Genomic DNA, 19,888 nt, shown 5'->3' on the forward strand with positions numbered 1-19,888 from the left:
TATGACAGGCAACAAAGGTTACTGACTTGAGCTGGGAGCCATAGGAGTTCAATGTTGCACATCATTCCAACACAGAAAAATGTATTTCTAAATCCCAGTTTAATCTAATGAAGGAACAACGTGAAGTTAGTGGAAGACTTACCCCCTACAAGGATCTAACATGATTGCCCTGGGCCTTGACACATGGGCAATTATAGTCCTCTGAGAGCCGTCCACAGACATGGAGCTAATGCTCTGATTAACATAGTCACTATAGTAAATTCTTCTGTTAATCCAGTCATATGCGATACCATCAGGAGCCCCAAGATCTGTCATAAAACAAAAAGGCACAATATCATAAGTAATATCTCTGATATTGTTCTCTTCATACATACAAAGCCTACCAAAAGAGTGCAAAATATACCTGAAGCCACCACTACAGGGGCAGAGGTGGGAGAGGACAGGCTGATGTAGCTGATCTTGCTTGCTCCAGCACCTGAGCTCAGTGTGAAGTAGACCCTCCTGTCTGTGAGGTCAAAATCCAGTGCCACAGAGGTTCGGGGCACATTGACCACAGGGAAGGGCAACGCGTGGTCCTCAGGGTCGAGACGTAGGCTGCGCACTGTGCTCTCTGTTGTGTAGATGAGATAATCGTCCTTTGACACCACACAGCTCTCATTATCTGCTGCAAGATCCCCAAAAGCGCAGCTACATTTCTTGTTGCCAGAACCTGGCATGGCAAAGCACAAGTGGGCACAGCCTCCATTGTTTTCAACGCAGGGGTTGTAGTTAAGCTCCTGATCACAGGTTGGCTGGGAATGTTGGTCGAAGATGGTAACGTCTCTTAGCATGTTGATGTTGTCTCTAATGACAGCAGGCTGCTCCGTGTTACTAGGCTCTTTGCTTGCTTGAAACACCTTCTTCAGGTTTCTGTCCACCCAAATGATGCTACTCTCAAATACTGTGATCCCGTAAGGAGTTGGATAGCGGCTACCATACCTGACTATCTCCGTCTCCCCTCCCTGAGGGTTGACTCGAGCAATCATATCCAGGGAGTCATCCACCCAGTATACATAGCCAGTTTGCCTGTCCAGAGCAAGACCTCGTGGAGTGATAATGCCTGATGACACTAAAATTGTGCGGTTGGTTCCGTCCAAGAGGGCTCGCTCAATTTTGGGGTTCTGGCCATAATCAGCCCAGAACAAGTATCTGTTTCTAGGATCCACAACAATGTGGCGTGGCATGTCCACCTGGGTCTTCAAAAGCACCCTACGGAAAGTGGTATTCAGGTGGAGTACCTCCACGTATGTCTCGGTCAGGAATGCATTGGTGAAGTACAAATTACCTGAGGACAGATTCCAGAAGGCTGAATGTTAAAAATGGCATCAATTATTTTATGCCTCCAGCTACAGTGAAATAAATGAAACAGCTAATTCAGCTCATTTCAGGTAATGTCTCTGCTTTTACTTAATTAGCAAATAAAATCTTCTCTCCTGTGGCCTGTGTGCCACTGAGCTCCCTGCTCTGTGAGTCAGGTACTGTGATGAAGCCTTCTAACTCTGACTCTACCACACAGTCTTCTGCCTGTAACCTGTATCACACCATAAGTTCATATATCTCTCTTTTAGATTTCTGGTTCTGTGAGTCTACATACGTGTTTATCAGACATCATGAGGAAAAAAAAACAGTATAAACTGAATAAATTGAGAATACTTAAAATAGTAAATGTAAAAATAACAGATTTGACAGCTTTATTTTAAGACGAGACCTACATGGGACAAATGTCAAAGCTAATGTCTGGTGCAGCAGATCCCCAGTTCAAATAAATCTTGTGAAAAGGCTTCACATGGATAACATATGTCAGCTGACACAACAAGCATACCTGCAGCCCAGTCCACAGCAATGCCTCGTATGCCGTTGCGTCCTATTCCAGATGTCACTATGCTACGTAATCCTGAGCCATCTGGCTTGATCCGTCTGACCCCGTTCTGAGTCGCCACAGTGCTGCTGAAGTCACACCAGTAGATGAAACCAGAAGCCATGTGTACATCAATGTGTAAAGCATTACGGCCTGAAAAAGGATAACCAAGTCAGATGCCATTATTTTTACATCAAACACAGGTTATTTAACATTTTTATTAAATTAAATTATTAGAATATGTAGCTTAGAAAAAAGTGTATGAAAGTCACTGACCTCTCCCAGCCACAGGCACCATGGCCTCAGAGTGGTCTGACCCTTCCAGACTAAAGCCTTTGATTGCAGACAGAGTGGAAATCACGATATAGGACTGATAGGGAGTGCAGGTCCTGTTGTCCGCACTGAGTTTAAAACCTGTGGCGCATGCACACGTAAACAGACTCTGTGGTCGAGGCAAGCACAGCTGCTCACATGCTCCAACATTGTCAGTGCAGCCATTGGATGTACCTGCAGAAGCTGAGTTTGAGGAGGAACAGTGTGACAAAACAAGCCAGAGTACAACAGTGACAGAGAAATATATGTTCTTATTAGTAATTATGTGTCCCTGCATGACTCACTCTCTCTATGGTGCACTTTCAAGACTCTGAGGCCAGAGACGTTGTCTCGAAACACAACCCTGTTGGCTCCCGTAGACTTGTCCACTCGCTCTATGACTTCAAAGTTGCGGTCAGTGAAGTAGAGGTAGTTTTCATAGACAGCCACACCCCAGGGATGAGACAGGCCTGTTACTATGGTGATACGGTTACTACCATCTGGGTCACCACGCTCAATCTGTGGAGATTCAATGCAAGGTAAGAAGTCATATTCAGAATTTGTATTTTGTACAATTAGCAACATTAAAGCTGTAGTGCATAACTTTTAAATATTAAACAAATGTCTCCTACATTTAAACCACTAACAAATTAGTTCACAATTAGATCAGCTCTCCCCCTCTCAGTACAGGAGTATTTTGTTTTTGTGTCTGTGGAGACATTCCTGCACTTCACAAAGAGTAATGTATTTTACATTGCGACTGATAGGGCAAGATGGAAGCGCAAGAGCTACATTGTGATGTAATTTGACATTTGTGACAACGTTAGAGAATGAACAGTGTGAAAACCCACCATGCCAGTGCTTGTAACAGCCCAATACAGCTTGTTCTCTCGGATGTCGATGGTGAGGAATTCAATGTGATCGAGATTGTTGGTGAACAGGGTGACAGGGTTGAGCCCGTCCATGTCTGCAGATGCCACCTTGGCAGGAATGCCACTCTCTGTTCCCTGGTCTGTCCAGTATAGTTTGCTGCATGTAAAGATTCACATTTACAAAAATGTTACCTTTTTAATCATAAAGGAACTTCATACACTTTGAATAGTTTTATAATATATTTTCAAATAACAACAGTAAAAATACAAAATTTATCGTCTAACATAACTTGTAAGGAACTCTTGCTTTTACAGTAATAATCACATTTACTGTGATTATAAAATGGTTTTCTTTGAGTCAAAGAACTTTCTCAGTCATTAGTTAAACATAGTCAGTAGTCACGGTGGCAAAATAAGAGTTGCAGTACAATGAAATGAACAGCAATAGTTAAGAATTGTTTTTGATCACGCTATTGTAAGTTGCTGGGGTCTGAAAGTGCAGTGTGGTATTCAGTAACACTGGTTGTCTCTAGAGGCAGAGCAGATGGCGTTGAGGCGGCTGTTAGAGCTCAGTAGCTGTGGGGAAGAGGAGCTGTGCCAGGACTTTGTTAAATTGGGCTTACCCACGTGCTGGGTCCACTGCAATGCCAACGGGACTTCCAGCGCCAGTTGGAGAGCCGTTATTTGTGATTAGAGTTTTCCTGTACTGCACCTCCCCTCTCAACTTCAAAACCTGACCAAGCACATACACAAACAGATTTAGTTATTGTAGCTAAGATTGACTGGCATATTGTTATGTGTAGGCAGTTATAAAAACAAGTCTAAGTTTCAGTTATCTCACCTCAATAGATTGGGTAGCTGGATTGGTGTAGTATAGGTTCTCTGTTAACCAGTCTAAGGCCAGGCCTACAGGGGAGCCCAGGATGGCTGCAGGGGCAAACTCTGTCCTGTTAGTACCATCAGCTTTTACTCTATGGATCTCGCCCTGGTGAAGAAAGGAAGATGGATTAATCACTACCTCTGCTTAATGTATATTAATACAAGAGTTTTTGTTTCCTTTTAGTGTTCACTCTATTTCTCCAGTGGATTTCCTTGAAAAAAAAACATTCACTGTATCTCTTGCATGCAAAAAAACAAAGTTTGTGAGCAAGCATAGCACATAAACAGACAAAAAAACATTGTCTTTAGATAGAAATCTTTAGTTACTTACAGGGTGCTCCACCCAGTAAATGGTTTCTTCACTGTCGTCAAAGTCAACATCGTAGCCGTTTTGAAGCCCGGCCACAGGGACCATGGCATCATTACTCTTGTCATTGGGGTTCAAGGAAATGCCATAGATGATGCTGTCTCTCACCACCACCAAGAAAGGATCCTCAACTACAAGTGGAAGAAAAAATAATAAATTCAACAAGCTGCAACCCCTAAAGTAAAAATACAACTGAATCATTGTGTTTTCTAATTTTCTTTTGACAAAATGCTCCTAAACTAGAGATTTTCAAGGCTGTGAATCACTAAATACTTAAAAATGTATAAAAACTAATTCTGAAACAGTGCTAGGACAGCACTGTACCAAGTACCAAGCTAACAGCTCTTTATCTATAAAGAGGATTGACTGGTGAAAGTTGGTTCCACAATCTGATTTGCTTTGTCATCAGAGATTAGAATCAATGAATGGTTGTGGGACATTTTCATTCTTGGATAATCGTTGGCCTCAGGGGGGAAAACTGTGTTCTGCTTGGCTTCATTGGCTGAAACCTGAGATGAGTTAAGCTGTTGACCTAAGGCAGACTCTTTGGACTTTAAATTAAAGTTCCCTTTTCTTCTTGAGAACTTGAAGGACAAGCTTATATGATTCTTATTACTGGAACAGCAGTTTACATGAGAGTCTAAATGGGATACCTATATTCATCTGTGATACAGTTTGGACATTTAAAAAGATTTCCCTTCTTACCAACATTGCAATGGCTGCATTGAGACAAGAACTACAACTTCTGCTACAACAAGTTTGCTCTTTTAAAAAAATAGCCATATTTAGCAGTTTGTCAACTTATCAACTACATCTGACCTGACTTCCTATTTCATCAAACTGAGTGATGACAGTTTACCTCCATTTGCCATTTGGCAGGGTGCCTACCTCTGGTGCAGGTGATTTGGTCTGCTGCCAATGTCCAGCCTGAGGGGCAAGCACACGAGTAATACCTCGGCCCCACCGCAGAAAGCAGGCAGATATGAGTACAGGAGCTCCTTAAGCAGTGGTTTTCACCTGGGAATTATTAAACAAAACAGGCACACACAAGATCACATGCATACCCCCAAAAAGAGTAAAAATGAAGATTAGTCAGCTATCAAGAAAAGTCAGGTACAGTCAAAATCAGCTAATACTGATGCCACAGGTTAATGATATTTTCATTGCCATACCTGCTGGCTGCCTGGTTGGGTGTACTGACAGCAGACCCATAGGCTGAGGGAGGTTGAACAGCATCACTGTTTGGTTGTCCCCGTGCCACTTATGGGCTCGCATCACACGGTTGATGTATCTGTCGGTCCAATACACAAAATCCTCAAAAATGGTAATTGCGTGGGGATGTTGAAGTACCTTGTCATAGAGAGCAACAAAAGAAAAGAGTGTCTTACAAATACTTTTCAAAAGGAACTCGGTTGTGCTCTGCTTACTTTGTGATTATTAACAAGATAATTTACTGCCTTCTTAAACACTCACCAGGTCGCTGGAGAGAACTTGCTTTCTGTTGTTGCCGTTAAAATCACAGTAGTCAATAAAATCCAAGTAGGCGTCAGCAAAGTACAACAAGTTGTTTGGGTAGTCTATGGTCAGACCGTTGGGCCAGTACAACTTGTTGCTCACGATAACAGTTCTCATTTTTCCATCCATGCTGGCCCTCTCAATACGGGGGTTCCTACCCCAGTCGGTCCAGAACATTAGGTGAGCACTAAAAAAGAAAAATGGTCTTCTTTAACACCAATTGCCTCAATAATAAAAATACATGCTACACATTCCAATATACATAATGAATCAATAAAATGAATCAATAAATTAAAAACCTCTCTGAGCATCACAGACCTGTCCCTTGGATCCAGCACCAGCCCTCGAGGATTGGTAACGTTTTCACTAACTAATACAGTTCGATGGGTCCCATCCAGCTTAGACACTTCAATTGTCTCCAGGACATAGTCAGTCCAGTACAGGTTCCTGCCCACCCAGTCAACAGCAAGGCTCTCTGTCACAGTTACTCCACTGTCAAATATCTGTCCACAAGAGACTCAATCTTAGTTGAAGCTGTTTAGATGTGAGGCTGTGTCTAAATGTAATGTATTGTGTACTGCAAATAATGTTAGGTGCATCATTGTAATTGTATTCTATTCTATTGTAATGAAAGGGTACAAATCAAACTTACCACAGTTCTATCAGTGCCGTTTTTGTAAGCACTCCAGATTCTGTCCTGGCTGGTATCAGACCAGTACACACGGTCAGTGACAGAGTCAAAATCCAGGGCCACAATGTTGCGTCCATCTCTAACCAGCGAATAGACGACGTTGGGCTGAGCAGTAATTTCATCTTGCACAATCTGATTTCGACTGGCCACGAGCAAGAAGGCCTGACGAGAATCTGTCAACAGACATCAAGTCTCCGTTATCAACGTGTCATGTCAATTCTCAAGTTAATAAGAGCATTTATCAGCTTTTGCATATCTACCAAGACATATACAACCTGACTGTTAAATGTGTTCCTACTCAAATAGCAAGCCTTTGGGAATGCACTTTTGTCCAGATAATGACTTATTGTATTGCAAAATCATTCAGCGGGTTATCTGTGTGGAAGAGGAGCTCATGTCAGGCACACTCCCCATAAACAGCCCTTTGTTGGTGATTATATCCTAATTACACCACTGATGGCCAGTGAGTGACATATATGTTATTTGTCTTATCTACAGAAATCAGAGCAGCAGAGACAGACAAAGGAGAAGAAAGGCAGTTTGTCTGTCCTGCAGTTTGGGGGCCAATGCCCCCCTCCCATAATAGTTTGTTCTTGCCCAACAGCCAGCACAGGGAGGAAAACAGATATGAGCTGTAAAGGCAAATCATATTGACATACAAATCACTGTAGGGCTAATAATATAACTATTTCCGATTAATACGTAGTTACATACAACTACCAGGGGACAAATATGCTCCATACAAAGCAGGTTTAGCACATAATCCCTCCTTACCAGAGGCCTTGCAGGTACGCTGGTCTGCTTCAAGAGTATAGCCATCTTGACAGTGGCAGCGAAAAGAGCCTCTCTCATTAAAGCAGTGCTGGCTACAGAGTCCAAGGGGATTACACTCATCGATGTCCTCACAGGTTTTGGAGTCATTGCTCAATTGATAACCCACCGGGCAGGTGCACTGAGCCCCAAATGGCCCCTGGATGCAACCATGGGTGCAGCCAGCTTTGTTGTCAGAACAGCTCTCTTGATCTGTGACAAAAGCAGGGGAAACAACTGAGGACTGAAATAAGGAAATCACACATTGAACTAAGTGAAAAAAGATGACACATACAACACAAAACTGACACAGGTCATCTATAAAAACGTCTATAAAATTATGATATTATGCATATTGAACTATTATACTTAACAACAAAGCACAAACTATTATCATTAAATGTGATTAGAAATGCTATTTTGAGCCAGGGCTAGTTTTCCATACACATTTTTGCAGGACATTGTTGTTATATTTACCATACGGATTTGACTAGGAACAAATTATTCCTTGGAATGCAATTTGACAAAATCTGTCGCTATTAATATAGTTAATAGAAATATTGTTTATGCTGAAAAATTGATCAAAAACTACTTTCAGAGTATCTACCAATGATTGAGAGTTTGTTCCTACCTGGCAAAGGCTCATCTGAAAGTTGTGAGGAAGGCAAGAAAGGAAAATCATTTTCTGGTTAATACAGGACAAATCACAAACGTGCATGATTTTGACACAAATCCAAAGACAAACAAATTAATTTGAAAACTGCAAAAAATGACAAAATCAGAACAGCGTATTACATATGCTGCTGTGAAAAGGGCTGCTGTCAAAGAGAATTTTGTTGTATAGAAATGTGCAATGACAATAAAGAATCAATCAAATCAAATCAAATGATTGTCATGTGATGTGAACATGTAACTGAATTTGAAGGGACCACAAAGACTGGAAATGTGGTGATTCAAAAAAAACAAAAAACAGTTCATAACAGACAAAAATGACAAAAGCAGAGTACAGACTTACTGCAAAGAGGAGACTCGTCAGCACCATTAGGGCAGTCAGGAGTGTTGTCACACACAGTGGTGAGATTGACGCACACACTGTGGCCAGGACACTGCCACTGCCAGCTTGGACAGCGGAAAGGTGGTGTGGGACAGTCCCGTTCATCACTCATATCCCTGCAGTCATTGTCACCATCACAAATCCAGCTGCGCATAACACAGTTTCCATTGTCACAGCGGAAGAGGGAGGAAGGGCAAGTGCGAGGTGGGCAGGCATGGTGTTCGTCGCTGCCATCCTCACAGTCTGGATGACCATCACACTCCCAGGTGGACGGGACACAGCTCCCATCTGACTGGCACTGGAACTCAGTCTCATGGTGGCACATCCCTGGAGGCCTGGTGGCTATAAAACATAAGGGAACACGATAAACAGCAGGTACACACATTTGAGCAACTGTGCTGCTCATAATTGTGACAGATTAAGTATTGCTTCAGTTTTAAAATCCAATCATTTTCAGTAAATACTCACGACAGCCTTGCTCGTCTGAGCGATCACTGCAGTCAAAGACTCCATCACATCTGTAGTAGGAGTTGATGCACTGGTGACTTCTGGAGCACTTGAACTCATTGACAGTGCAGTTGTAGACTGAAAAAATCCAGCGGAGTATGTTAATACCAATGCTACATATTTCTGCATTTGTGCACATGCTGAGCTCCATAGTTGTGCAACACAAGTAATGAGATCAATGAACAAAGAGGCTTAATAAATGCTTGCTAAATTTTACAGAACTTTTAATTTACCTGTGTAACATTCTAACATCATTAGCTGATAAAGGCTTACAATTTGGTCTGAGGAAAGTCTAGATGGTAACAACACTAGTGTTAAGTGTGTAAAAGTGTGAAACTTAATGTGTTGTAAGTTACAACCAAATGTGACTTAATGCATGTCCAGAAAAGTACTCACCACATCCCTGTTCATCTGCCCCATCCACACAGTCCCTGTCTCCATCACAGACATAGCTGGGGTCTATACAACGATGGTCTGGACACTGAAACTGGCCTGGATGGCATGTGCTTCTCAGATCTGTCAACAAACATTTTTTAGACAAGAACATGAACCTTTGCCATTAAGCTAATCTCCTGGACTTCCTTCATTTCCTGCACAGGTCTGATGAGATGAAAAAAACAGATAAACAATGCTTTGGTATAAATCTGATACATGTTACTATGTGAATAAACCAGTTTGCATATCTGTTTAATATGTATTTAATACTTAATACATAACAAAGTAACTTTCATCCCTGAAATATCTTTCAGACCTGACATGGGATAAGAGGAACATTCCTATCAATTGCTCAATTTTCCTCAACGTTAATACACTTGCTCAACTCACATGTTTAACATATGTTTAAAAAAATATCCTGAAACCATATAGATCATCACCAAAACAAAAACAAATGTCATTGGAATTCCTCCTTAACTTTCTGAATTATGTTACTCAACGTTAGCTAAAAACATTTGTTTGTAACCTCCTGGAAGGAGGCATACTCACAGCAGTCAGCTTCATCTGAGCTGTCCCCACAGTCATTATCAGTGTCGCAGCGCCATGTAAATGGGATACAGCGGTGGTTGGCGCAGGTAAATTGATTGACAGGACAAGTTCCTGGCACCTGTGTAGGGCAGTTGTTCTCATCGCTGTTATCAAAACAGTCATTGTGCCCATCGCAACGCCATCCTGCAGGCACACACCGCTGATTGGCACAAGTAAAGGCAGAGGGGGAGCAAGTGGTGTCTGAAAAAACAAAGATCATCTTGATTAAATATCATAATAATGAACTGAATTGTAAAAAAGACCCAAGACATTAAACTCTATTCTTCTTTAGCCAGGTGGAACCAGTACAATCAACTGAATTTACAAAAAAAGCTTTACTGTTAATTCCACAGTTGGCTTCATCACTGTTGTCATGGCAGTCATCAACACCATCGCATCGGTAGCTGTTTGGGACACATTTTCCGTTGCCACAGGAGAAGGAGTAGGCACCGCATTGCAGAGTGGGGGGCTCACTGGAAGGGTCCTCCACACACGTCTGTTGATTTGGTGACAGCTTCATGCCATAAGGGCAGCCACACACTCTCTGTGAATCTGGGGCTGGAAAACAGAAGTGGCTGCAGTCTCCGTTAGGATTTGTCTGCCTGTTGCAGAAGTTGGAACCTGAGAAAGGGAGTGACGAGAGAAGATGACGAGCCGCAGCTATTCAAACAGCAAAGTGAAAAGAGCAATGAATAAAGCTACTGACCAGTTTGGGAGTTGGAGTTGAAAGCTTTGACATGCATTATGTGGCTAATTCCTCTTCTGATAATGACCATCTCCCCACCATCGGTCTTGCGTACACGTACAACTCCACCCAGACGCCAGTCAGTGAAATATGCATAGTCTTATTGGAAGAGAAGCAACAAAGCACTTAGTTCTTTCATCACCTACTCATAGCAGTAATTGCTCTTGTGACTTATGTAAGAATGACAAACCACAGGTCAAGCGCAACAGATTTTCTGTGCTAGTGGACTGACTTCCTTCTTATTTAGACCAAACAAACTTTACTGTACTATACTAGAACTATACATGGGCATTTTTAAGCCGTCACCACAGTGGGGTATCCAGTGCCCCTAAGCTAGAATTAATGGGCAACTTGATATTCATGACAGAACACATTACCTTCAAAAATTGTGAGACCAAATGGATGGGAGATCTGGGTAATGCGGTCCAATGAAAACCTATTCTTTCCATCAAAAGTGCTGTGCTCAATTTTATCAAAGAAGGCATCCACCCAATACAGACGCATCAAGCTGGGTAGAAATTAAAGCAGAGAAACATGAGGAGAAATTGAGCAACTGCTCCAATGCAAGATCGTTAATATGAAAACCATGAATCATAAAAAAAATAAAAACTTAAATAAAGGTGGTGAATTGTTATATCAGTGTTTTTACTTACCTCCAGTCGATAGCCAAGCCATTTGGCCAGCCAAGAGTGGTGTTTATAATGGGCTGGGCATGTGAACCATCACCCCATGCCCTCATAATCTTCGCTGGGCGGTACCAGTCAGTCCAAAAAATATACCTGTCAAAGCAAAGTGAACAAAATAAACTTATTTCATTCAAGATGTACCTGTATTATTATCGTTATTATGATATGATGATGATATCATATGTATTGTTTTATAAATGGGTGCATCTAGTTTCAAAATGATTGCAGCAATGTCGCTCTATTTGAATATACAGTGAAGTATATTCAGTAAACATGAGTTGTAAACTGGCTTAAATGTATTTTATTCAGATATATTTAGGCACAATCTTGGTATAATAAGTAGTAGTAATAATTCCCAATGAATCCCATTAACCTCTCATTAAAAGCACATAATTGGGGTGACACCAGGTTGGAGAGTAAGCAAAGTGTTCATATTATTGCTTTAGGGAAGAGCAGCCACAAAAACACTAATAATCTTAAATTAATTTACCCAATTAGAGGATGAACCACGATGGCCCTCGGGTTGTTGAGGTTACGTATGATGGTTCTCCTGGACTTATCAGCCAGCTTTAAGACAGATATGCTCCGGTATCGTGGGTCAGTCCAGTAGAGGTTTTTTGAAATCCAGTCATAAGCCAGGTCCTCCACTCCCTCCACCCTATTGGCTGCCAGTACCTCTCTGCCTGTGTGAATCGGATTAGTCAGATCATAGTTTACCACTGAGATAGAAGATGAACACATTCAAATATATAGGCTGTCAAGTTGCATTTTCCCCAAGTGGACCAGAGAGTAAAAACTCGAGTAGCGCCAAAAACAACATCACTGATCATAACAGTGGTGTTTCCTTTTTTTGTGCAACTGGCTTGTGGATTATCATATTAGTAACTAGTAATATTTGTTAGCCAAATCTTTGTTATCTGCTCCAGCTGTTTTTGTGGTGATTAGTTTGAGATATTAGCTGATAGTATGATCAATTTCCATTATCCACATGCCTGTCTATTCACTCCCCATTTTACCACCGTCAGCCCTATCAGACATTCTCTTAACTCCCTGTATAAGACAGACTGAATCACATGATAGAGTTTTCTGGTAGGAGAGACATTATACAAAAATGGAAGCACAGAGAAAACACTAAAGCTGTTGTTAGATGTACATGTCTACAGGAACATCTTTTAAAAGCAACAGCTTTTAAATCAACATGATTCAAATCAACATGATTCTCACCTGTCCCATTCACTTTCTGTTTGTAGATAATATCTTTGACTGTGTCTGAGAAGAAGATGGCGTCCTCCTCAGCACTAAAATCCACACCGACGAAGTAGGAAGGTGATCCAGTGACGGGCAGGATGATGTCTTCCTGAGAGGAGAGGTTGAAGGGGATCCCTCTCACGGCCAGCTGGCTGGAGAATAGCAGGAACTGTCTCACAGCTACAAATTGAAAAAAAAATAAATAAATAAGTGTGACAGATATTAGCCTCATAACAGCATGTTGGTCTGTCTTAAGCATAATTTACACTTTAAAGCAGAAAAATATTGAGATCTGATTATGAAACACTCTTCTTACCCAAACAGCGCTTTCCATCAACATGCAAGTCGTAGCCCATGCGACATTTGCAGCGGTAACCAAGTCCCCCATTGTCACTCCTGTGACTCAGCACACAGATCTGCTCACATCCACCTCTATCTACACTGCAAGGGTTTGCCACTGGAGACATAACATAAAATTGCAAGTTATTGATAATAAGATTGTGACGATTCTTTAACGATAGCTATTTGTGTCACTTCTTTTCTAAACAGCAGAGGTTTCAAAGAACAGAACCTGGGTTAATTTACAATGTGCTACTACAACAAAGATGAGAATTATGAGATATGTGAGCTGAGTCAGAACCACTCTGGTGCTTACCGTGTGGTTGTTTTAGCTGATGTATCACTGCTACGCCGTGTGGAGTCTGAGCCGTAGTGTAAACCACCTGAGGACTGGTGTCAGTGAACTTGTTGGCTTTCATCACAGCCATCTTGGTCCAGTCCGTGAAATAGACCGTGTGCTCAAACAGACTGATGCTGAATGGGTGTGGGATAACAGCACCTCCATGGACCACTGTTTTTCTATTTTTGAAAAATCGTTGACGACATTGATTAATTAGGACATGAATGAATTGGTCACTCTAGACATTTCTCATGTTTGTAGCCAATGAATACAAATTTAAGAGGAATAACAAATGTTATATTCACCTGTGGAGGCCATCATAAGTTGCTGTTTCAATGTAGTCATAGCGACTGTCAACCCAGTAGATGCGCTTGGCCTCGATGTCCAGTGTGACACCAGCTGGCCAGCCCAGTTTAGTCCTAATGATCCCATATCGGTTGGTACCATCCATGAAAGCCCGCTCCAGGCCTGGCTGTCCATTCATTGCCTCCCAGTCTGAGAAGAACATGTACCTGTTAAAGGAGGGGAAATATAATATAATATAATATAACATGATATGATATGATATGATATAATATAATATAATATAATATAATATAATATAATATAATATAATATAACATAATATAATATAATATGATATGATATAATATAATATAATATAATATAACATAATATAATATAATATAATATAATAAAATAAAAAACAGGAGACTTTCCCTTTTAATCGTGTCCACAGCAGTACATTATGTCCCCAGGTGGATGGTTCAGTATTTCATCAAAAAGCTGTACATTAATTTACAGTTAGCAATTAATCTGTAGCCACCACCACTATCCTCCCTCCTTGAACAGAACTATTGGATTACAATGAGGGTCATCACTTACATTGCTCCTCACTAATCCACCCAGGGCAATCTCCTAATCTCAAGCACACACACCCCATTATTCCATGCCAGTGGAGCATGTCAGATACAGTATGTGGGGATTGGGAATGGTTGGATAAGTGAATGTATGGAAACCGGGATATGAGCTTACCCGACAGTGGGGTCCACCGCCAGTCCTCTTGGGTTTCCGAGGTTTTCAGTGATGAGTGTAACCCGGTTAGCTCCATCAAAGTCCACCATGTCAATTCTGTTGACGCTGGCCTCCACCACATACAGTTTGTTGTTCACCCAATCCACAGCCAAATTCTCAGGGTAGTCAACTGATACGTTTAACACCACCTGCATGTTGGAACCGTCCATATCCACAGAAAACACCTGCAGACAAAAGACACCATTGATGTCAGGAAATGAGTGATCATGGTTTCCAAAAATTAAGGAAAAATATCAACGTATATGTTCTGATTTTAACAAGTGCAAACTTGTGCTGTAATTGCACCTCTGTCTATAAATACAGTATATAACTTCTTACATCAGTTTTATTGAAAGTAATTGGGACAAATCTACAGACCTTGCTTGTTGTGAAAATGAAGAGTAAATGGGGCTAATTATTGGCCTCAGCAGTGGGAGTAAGACAAAGCAGGTGAGTATCTTTTAAAAGATAAAGATTAAAAACAAAATTCCCTCTTTGCGCATCAGTGTGTTCTTACTAAACAAGAGGGTCAGAAACATTAAATTGGAATGTAGTACAAAAAAAACCTCTAATACCGAAGATGTCTGAAACTGCCATATATTAACTATGAAATCAATTATTACACAGAGCATGGACCCCAGAGTTTGTACCCTATTAGATAAACTGACATTGCTTTATGAGGAGAGCTATTTGCAGCCAGTATGGAAACAAAAATGCTTTCACTCTACACACGGATGTGGATGTACATGTAAACCCACTCTTGTTGTTATATTTTATTACATCTGCTAAATGTGTTTCTGCAACTGCCTCTCTGCTGCTTTGACAGTCTTTTTTCACAGTAGACATGTCAAAATGTTTCAATGGGAAAAGCAACAACTGACTAACAACATTAACAATAACTATGTTCAGTTTCCTAGTAAGACATGTGACAGTTTGCCAGCATACACAATACTGGACCGCCCTGTCATTGAAGTAGAAGGATTAATTCACCCAGCATTCATTTAATCATACACACCCATGCTTTTCTTAATGTGACATGTCTGCAGTAAAAGAGTAAAATAATGGTTCTAGATTCTCCAGGTAAAAAGCTTGGCACCACACAGCTGGTTAAGGGAAACTGCTCTTAGCAGCTCTGCTTCTTTTGAAATAAAATCCAGATGACTGAAAAGCAGGATTTTCAACTGACCTGTTTAAAGAGAAACTGAAGATGTGATAGCTTAACCTTTCAGGTGCATTCACATGCCCTGTTTGTACTCGCTCCATTTCTAATTGGACAGGCTGCTGCAGAGGTGGCTAATGCACACACACACACACACATACAGGGGACCAGTCGGAAATGTGCCCTAGTCTTTCAGCTCAGTGGCTGCAATTTTAACTATCAAGGAGCCAAGCATTGGCTGAACAAAGACTTTTTTAGATGGCCAAAGAATGCAAATTGATGTACAGTGCTGCTGAAAATAAATACAGCATGATTACTGCGAACATGATCAAGTTACAAAAATTGCACTCTGGTATGTGAAAATCATACTAGCATATCAGACAGGTTTCAAGATTAGGCCATTTGGATTCCATTCCTCATTTACTTTCCCCTTCATTATGGCTCAGCCCAGAGAGAGCCAACAACCATCCCATTATTATAGTATCAGCATTGCTGATATTCTACAGGATAATGGCAAGAATTAAGTCCAGTCTTACTCAAGCATTTACTCAAATAAGGCACTGGTACCCTTAGAATGTTATAATACTGTGCAGATATTTATGCGAGGTAATTGCCTTTGACAGACAGTAGTAATAAGGTTGGTAACAAAAAGGGTTATTTACCTTATTCTGAATGGTATCAGTCCAGAAGATCCTGCGCAGATTATAGTGGAAGTCCACTCCCACTGCAACCCCTCTGTTCAGTGAATGAACCAAAGTGCGCAGGCTGTTGCCATGGGTGTCACCTATTAACAGGTCTCTGCCATTAGAAAATATTAAGGAAGGAACTCCAGCTGCAGAAGAAACAATTAACACAGCTTTTAGGGGGTTCAGCATGAGGGAATTCAGAAACCAGAACCTTCAGAATTCAGAAACCAGAACCTTAATTGTATTGTATTGCAAGAGAAGTCTGATACATGTACATGCAACTAAAAGATCATTGAGGATTTACAGAATGTAGTCGTCTTTATCATTTCTCTGTCTTTTTTTTATTAAAGCTAAAGACCAAGAGGTCAGCTATGTTCAACAAAGGCAATAGACTCCCTAAAACAACATTCAGTATGCAGCAATGCACCACAAAGAAACGGAGATGCTCACTAGAGCAGTCAGCAAAATAGAAAAGGGGTATCAGAGCAAACCGTGTGTGGAACAAAGTGAACAAACATGTGAAGTGACACTCACTCGAGATGTCAGCTCTACAGTATCTGTGCTGCTCCAGCGTATAGCCGTCTCGACAGCTACACCGATGGGAGCCTATGCGGTCCTCACACAGCTGGTCACACACACCCCACATCGAACAGTCGTCAAAGTCTTCAGCAAAAGAGAAATAAATACCGATTCATTCATCATCAATAGTTTTAAGAGGAATATAATATAACTGAAGAAACTCTTAACAGCCACTGTTAAGAGTAAAAAGAAAGTAAATGTACCTATACATGAGCGACTATTGTTGCTGTTGACAACATATCCAGAGGGACATGAACAAGTTCCTCCATCAGGAGAAGCATGGCAGTGATGCTCACAGCTTAGAGAGGCACATCTCCAGATACCTGACCAACACAAAACAAGAAAAGTGAGGAATATACTTCAGGCTCAGACATTCTATGATATCGGATGTTCGCAGCGAATAATGATGGTACTTACTGCAATTGTGACCAGCAGTGTTGTTACTCTCGTCCTCTCCCCCGGGACAGTGAGCCGTCCCATCACACAGCTGATCCATGGGGATGCACAGGCCAGAGGACGGACACGGCCATTCTCCTGGGTAACACTCTCTGGCCACATTATCTGCAAATAAAACCAACTTGTCACCTTTGTCTGAGAAGGCTCACAGATAAAAGGGGAAACAAAGAAAGACACAATGGGGACTACAATTTTTACACTCGCTTGGCATTAGTTAATTGGCATTTGTTACTCGCTTTTAGTTTATTTTATTGATTAAAGTTTTAGTGATTTGTTGTTTTTACAACCAGTAACTATTGTCATACAGACTTGGGTCTTGGTTAGATAAAGATCGCCAATCAATAGGATTGTGCTTTTGAGTTAGTGTTCGTTTTGAAGTGTTTAGAGCTTTGTTTTCCTCCGTTTGGAGAGTTTTCTGTTTTGAGTTTTAGGTGATAACCATAGTCTGAGTTTGTTTCCTCTTCGGAGTCATTTTTTGTTCCTCGTCCATAGTTCCGCAACGTTTCCTTTGAGTGTTCACTCATAGACTTTCAGGGAAAATTACGGCAGACGTTCGACCCGGTCTCCACGGCCCGGGAAAAGGCAAGAGAGCTGAGAGGGCTGAAACAGGGGAGTCGATCAGTCTACGACTACGCTGTTCAGTTCCACACCTTAGCGGCGGAGAGAAGGGTGGAACGCTACGGTGCTCTACGACAAATTCAATATCAATAGGATTGATAGTCTGAGTTTGTTTCCTCTTCGGAGTGATTTTTTGTTCCTCGTCCACAGTTCCGCAACGTTTCCTTTGAAGAGTGTTGCATTCTCCATTTGTTATAGTTTTTCATAGCCTCGCTTTTGTTTTCCCTCAGTAAAGAGGATCTGTCTTGTGTTTTGTTAACGAGTGCCAATAAAGACCATTAAAAGGCCTCTGCGTCTGAGTCCTCTCTGAACCATCTTGTCACAGAATATGTGATAACTGTTTCATCTGGGTTTTGCCTGTAATGTGAAAGGACCAGAAGCCCAGAAGAACACTACAGGCACAGTTGAATCATTGACCAAATCACGACACATTCCCTTTTAATTAGTTTGTTAAAAAATGAGTTTTGCCAAAAGTAAAGTTCTCCTGTGCCATAGAAAAAGAACAAAACTAAGGACTGCAGTTCTTACTAATTTTGGATTTTGCCAGCTTTAAGGGGGTCACATGGGGGCTCAGAGGGCTTCCGCAGCCCATCCTCTAAAAACACACACTCTTCACAGCCTTGTGAAGGAATTCTAAAGCCCTTTGGGGGGGCTGTGCAATCTTGTGCCACAAAGAGGCATTTGAATAGCACACTTAAAGCTACACAGGCACAGTGTCTCTCTTGCTCGAATCAGCCGTGGTGGCTGGAGATGAATCTGGCTCACACAGAGAACTTTGTTGTAAACCTTTCCGTAAGCTAAATGTCTAATATCGCTGGCCCCAACAGCATAAATGAACTTAACCTATGGTGAGTTTACTGTATCTATGAATCCGTACCACAGCCTTTTTCATCAGCATTGTCCTCGCAATCATCCTCTCCATCACAAAGCCAGACCTGATAGATACAGCGGCCACTGGGGCAGGTGAAGTAGTTACCTCTACATGACGGATATGCTGTAGGAGAAATGGAGAGTATTAATAAGCAAAGAAGATCAAAGACTGTGTTATGTTTATCAGGGTGTTGCCATCCTGACAAACATATTTAGGCTGACAATTGGTTTAACGAAAGAGAATAAAATATAGAGAGGCTACATACTGCAGTTTATCTCATCACTTCTGTCTCCACAGTCATCGTCATGGTCACAGACGTAGTGTTGTGGAACACACAATCCATTATGACATGGAAACCAGCCCGTGTTGCAATGCTGTGCTACAGAAAACACAAGAGACACAGACCAAAACAATAATTTAGTGACACTCTCACTTGCAATTACTGCTGTTCCGCCCAACTGAAGGTTGTTTTGACATGTATGACTGGTTTCTTACTGCAATTAGCCTCATCAGAGCCGTCACGGCAGTCAAGTATATGGTCACATCGCTGAGTCCGGTTGTAGCAGGCCCCATTAGCACATCTCAGCTGTGCACACTCAGGGTAATCTGAAAGATTAAATCATCATCAGGGAAATGCTATGCATCCAAATTTGCCTGACAACTGTGTTCTTTTCAGCCTGGGAATGTGGCAAGTTTGGTGAATGGGTAGGATAAAAGATGTCCGATTTAATGCCACCACCATAACAACGGCAGTCACCACAGCACTCTTTATGCAATTGTGAGATTACCACAGTGTGCAGGGCTGTGGTTCTTACCATGTCGGGACAATAATGGCATAGCAGCTGAACTTCAGCTTGACTAATCCACCAAGGAATCTGCAATCAACTTTTGACAACAAGAAGCATATTGTGGCCTATTCCGTCAGTCAGCGAGCTTCTTAATCTTAACAAATTGATTAAAATGCCAGAGGAGCCTCAGATAAAAAAGAGAAACCACCCTGGAGAAAACTTACGGCAGTTTCTCTCATCAGACCCATCTGAGCAGTCTGCCAAATGGTCACACCGATATTCTCCTGGGATGCACGCACCATTACTGCAGCTGAACTGGCCACTGGCACACGTCCGACCAGCTGGTGATTTAGCAACACATAGGCAAGACAT

General features: G+C 41.5%; 1 protein-coding gene across 3 annotated transcripts in view; it reads right to left on the reverse strand.

Annotated features, from left to right (window-relative positions):
- lrp2a (low density lipoprotein receptor-related protein 2a) overlaps nucleotides 1-19,888 on the reverse strand; it is a 45,506-nt gene that overhangs the window by 19,861 nt on the left and 5,757 nt on the right. For 2 of the 3 annotated variants that reach the window (XM_044019767.1, XM_044019766.1), the window contains exons 4-41: nucleotides 19,741-19,857; nucleotides 19,224-19,334; nucleotides 18,994-19,107; nucleotides 18,735-18,851; nucleotides 17,201-17,344; nucleotides 16,987-17,106; nucleotides 16,739-16,867; nucleotides 16,181-16,350; nucleotides 14,321-14,544; nucleotides 13,591-13,797; nucleotides 13,262-13,464; nucleotides 12,923-13,063; nucleotides 12,583-12,786; nucleotides 11,849-12,041; nucleotides 11,326-11,451; nucleotides 11,050-11,180; nucleotides 10,634-10,771; nucleotides 10,267-10,548; nucleotides 9,889-10,128; nucleotides 9,301-9,420; nucleotides 8,866-8,982; nucleotides 8,359-8,739; nucleotides 7,975-7,989; nucleotides 7,308-7,556; nucleotides 6,495-6,706; nucleotides 6,161-6,345; nucleotides 5,801-6,029; nucleotides 5,500-5,677; nucleotides 5,216-5,344; nucleotides 4,292-4,458; nucleotides 3,923-4,066; nucleotides 3,705-3,814; nucleotides 3,061-3,238; nucleotides 2,515-2,728; nucleotides 2,174-2,413; nucleotides 1,862-2,050; nucleotides 404-1,324; nucleotides 143-308 (exon numbers count right to left, since the gene is read on the reverse strand). In XM_044019767.1, the coding sequence (XP_043875702.1) occupies nucleotides 143-308; nucleotides 404-1,324; nucleotides 1,862-2,050; nucleotides 2,174-2,413; nucleotides 2,515-2,728; nucleotides 3,061-3,238; nucleotides 3,705-3,814; nucleotides 3,923-4,066; nucleotides 4,292-4,458; nucleotides 5,216-5,344; nucleotides 5,500-5,677; nucleotides 5,801-6,029; nucleotides 6,161-6,345; nucleotides 6,495-6,706; nucleotides 7,308-7,556; nucleotides 7,975-7,989; nucleotides 8,359-8,739; nucleotides 8,866-8,982; nucleotides 9,301-9,420; nucleotides 9,889-10,128; nucleotides 10,267-10,548; nucleotides 10,634-10,771; nucleotides 11,050-11,180; nucleotides 11,326-11,451; nucleotides 11,849-12,041; nucleotides 12,583-12,786; nucleotides 12,923-13,063; nucleotides 13,262-13,464; nucleotides 13,591-13,797; nucleotides 14,321-14,544; nucleotides 16,181-16,350; nucleotides 16,739-16,867; nucleotides 16,987-17,106; nucleotides 17,201-17,344; nucleotides 18,735-18,851; nucleotides 18,994-19,107; nucleotides 19,224-19,334; nucleotides 19,741-19,857 (7,255 nt within the window). The remainder of the gene's footprint in view (nucleotides 1-142; nucleotides 309-403; nucleotides 1,325-1,861; nucleotides 2,051-2,173; nucleotides 2,414-2,514; nucleotides 2,729-3,060; nucleotides 3,239-3,704; nucleotides 3,815-3,922; nucleotides 4,067-4,291; nucleotides 4,459-5,215; nucleotides 5,345-5,499; nucleotides 5,678-5,800; nucleotides 6,030-6,160; nucleotides 6,346-6,494; nucleotides 6,707-7,307; nucleotides 7,557-7,974; nucleotides 7,990-8,358; nucleotides 8,740-8,865; nucleotides 8,983-9,300; nucleotides 9,421-9,888; nucleotides 10,129-10,266; nucleotides 10,549-10,633; nucleotides 10,772-11,049; nucleotides 11,181-11,325; nucleotides 11,452-11,848; nucleotides 12,042-12,582; nucleotides 12,787-12,922; nucleotides 13,064-13,261; nucleotides 13,465-13,590; nucleotides 13,798-14,320; nucleotides 14,545-16,180; nucleotides 16,351-16,738; nucleotides 16,868-16,986; nucleotides 17,107-17,200; nucleotides 17,345-18,734; nucleotides 18,852-18,993; nucleotides 19,108-19,223; nucleotides 19,335-19,740; nucleotides 19,858-19,888) is intronic. The other variant, XM_044019768.1, reaches the window with a different exon arrangement.

This window comes from Solea senegalensis, linkage group LG2, assembly GCF_019176455.1.
Source record: "Solea senegalensis isolate Sse05_10M linkage group LG2, IFAPA_SoseM_1, whole genome shotgun sequence".
Taxonomy (NCBI): domain Eukaryota; kingdom Metazoa; phylum Chordata; class Actinopteri; order Pleuronectiformes; family Soleidae; genus Solea; species Solea senegalensis.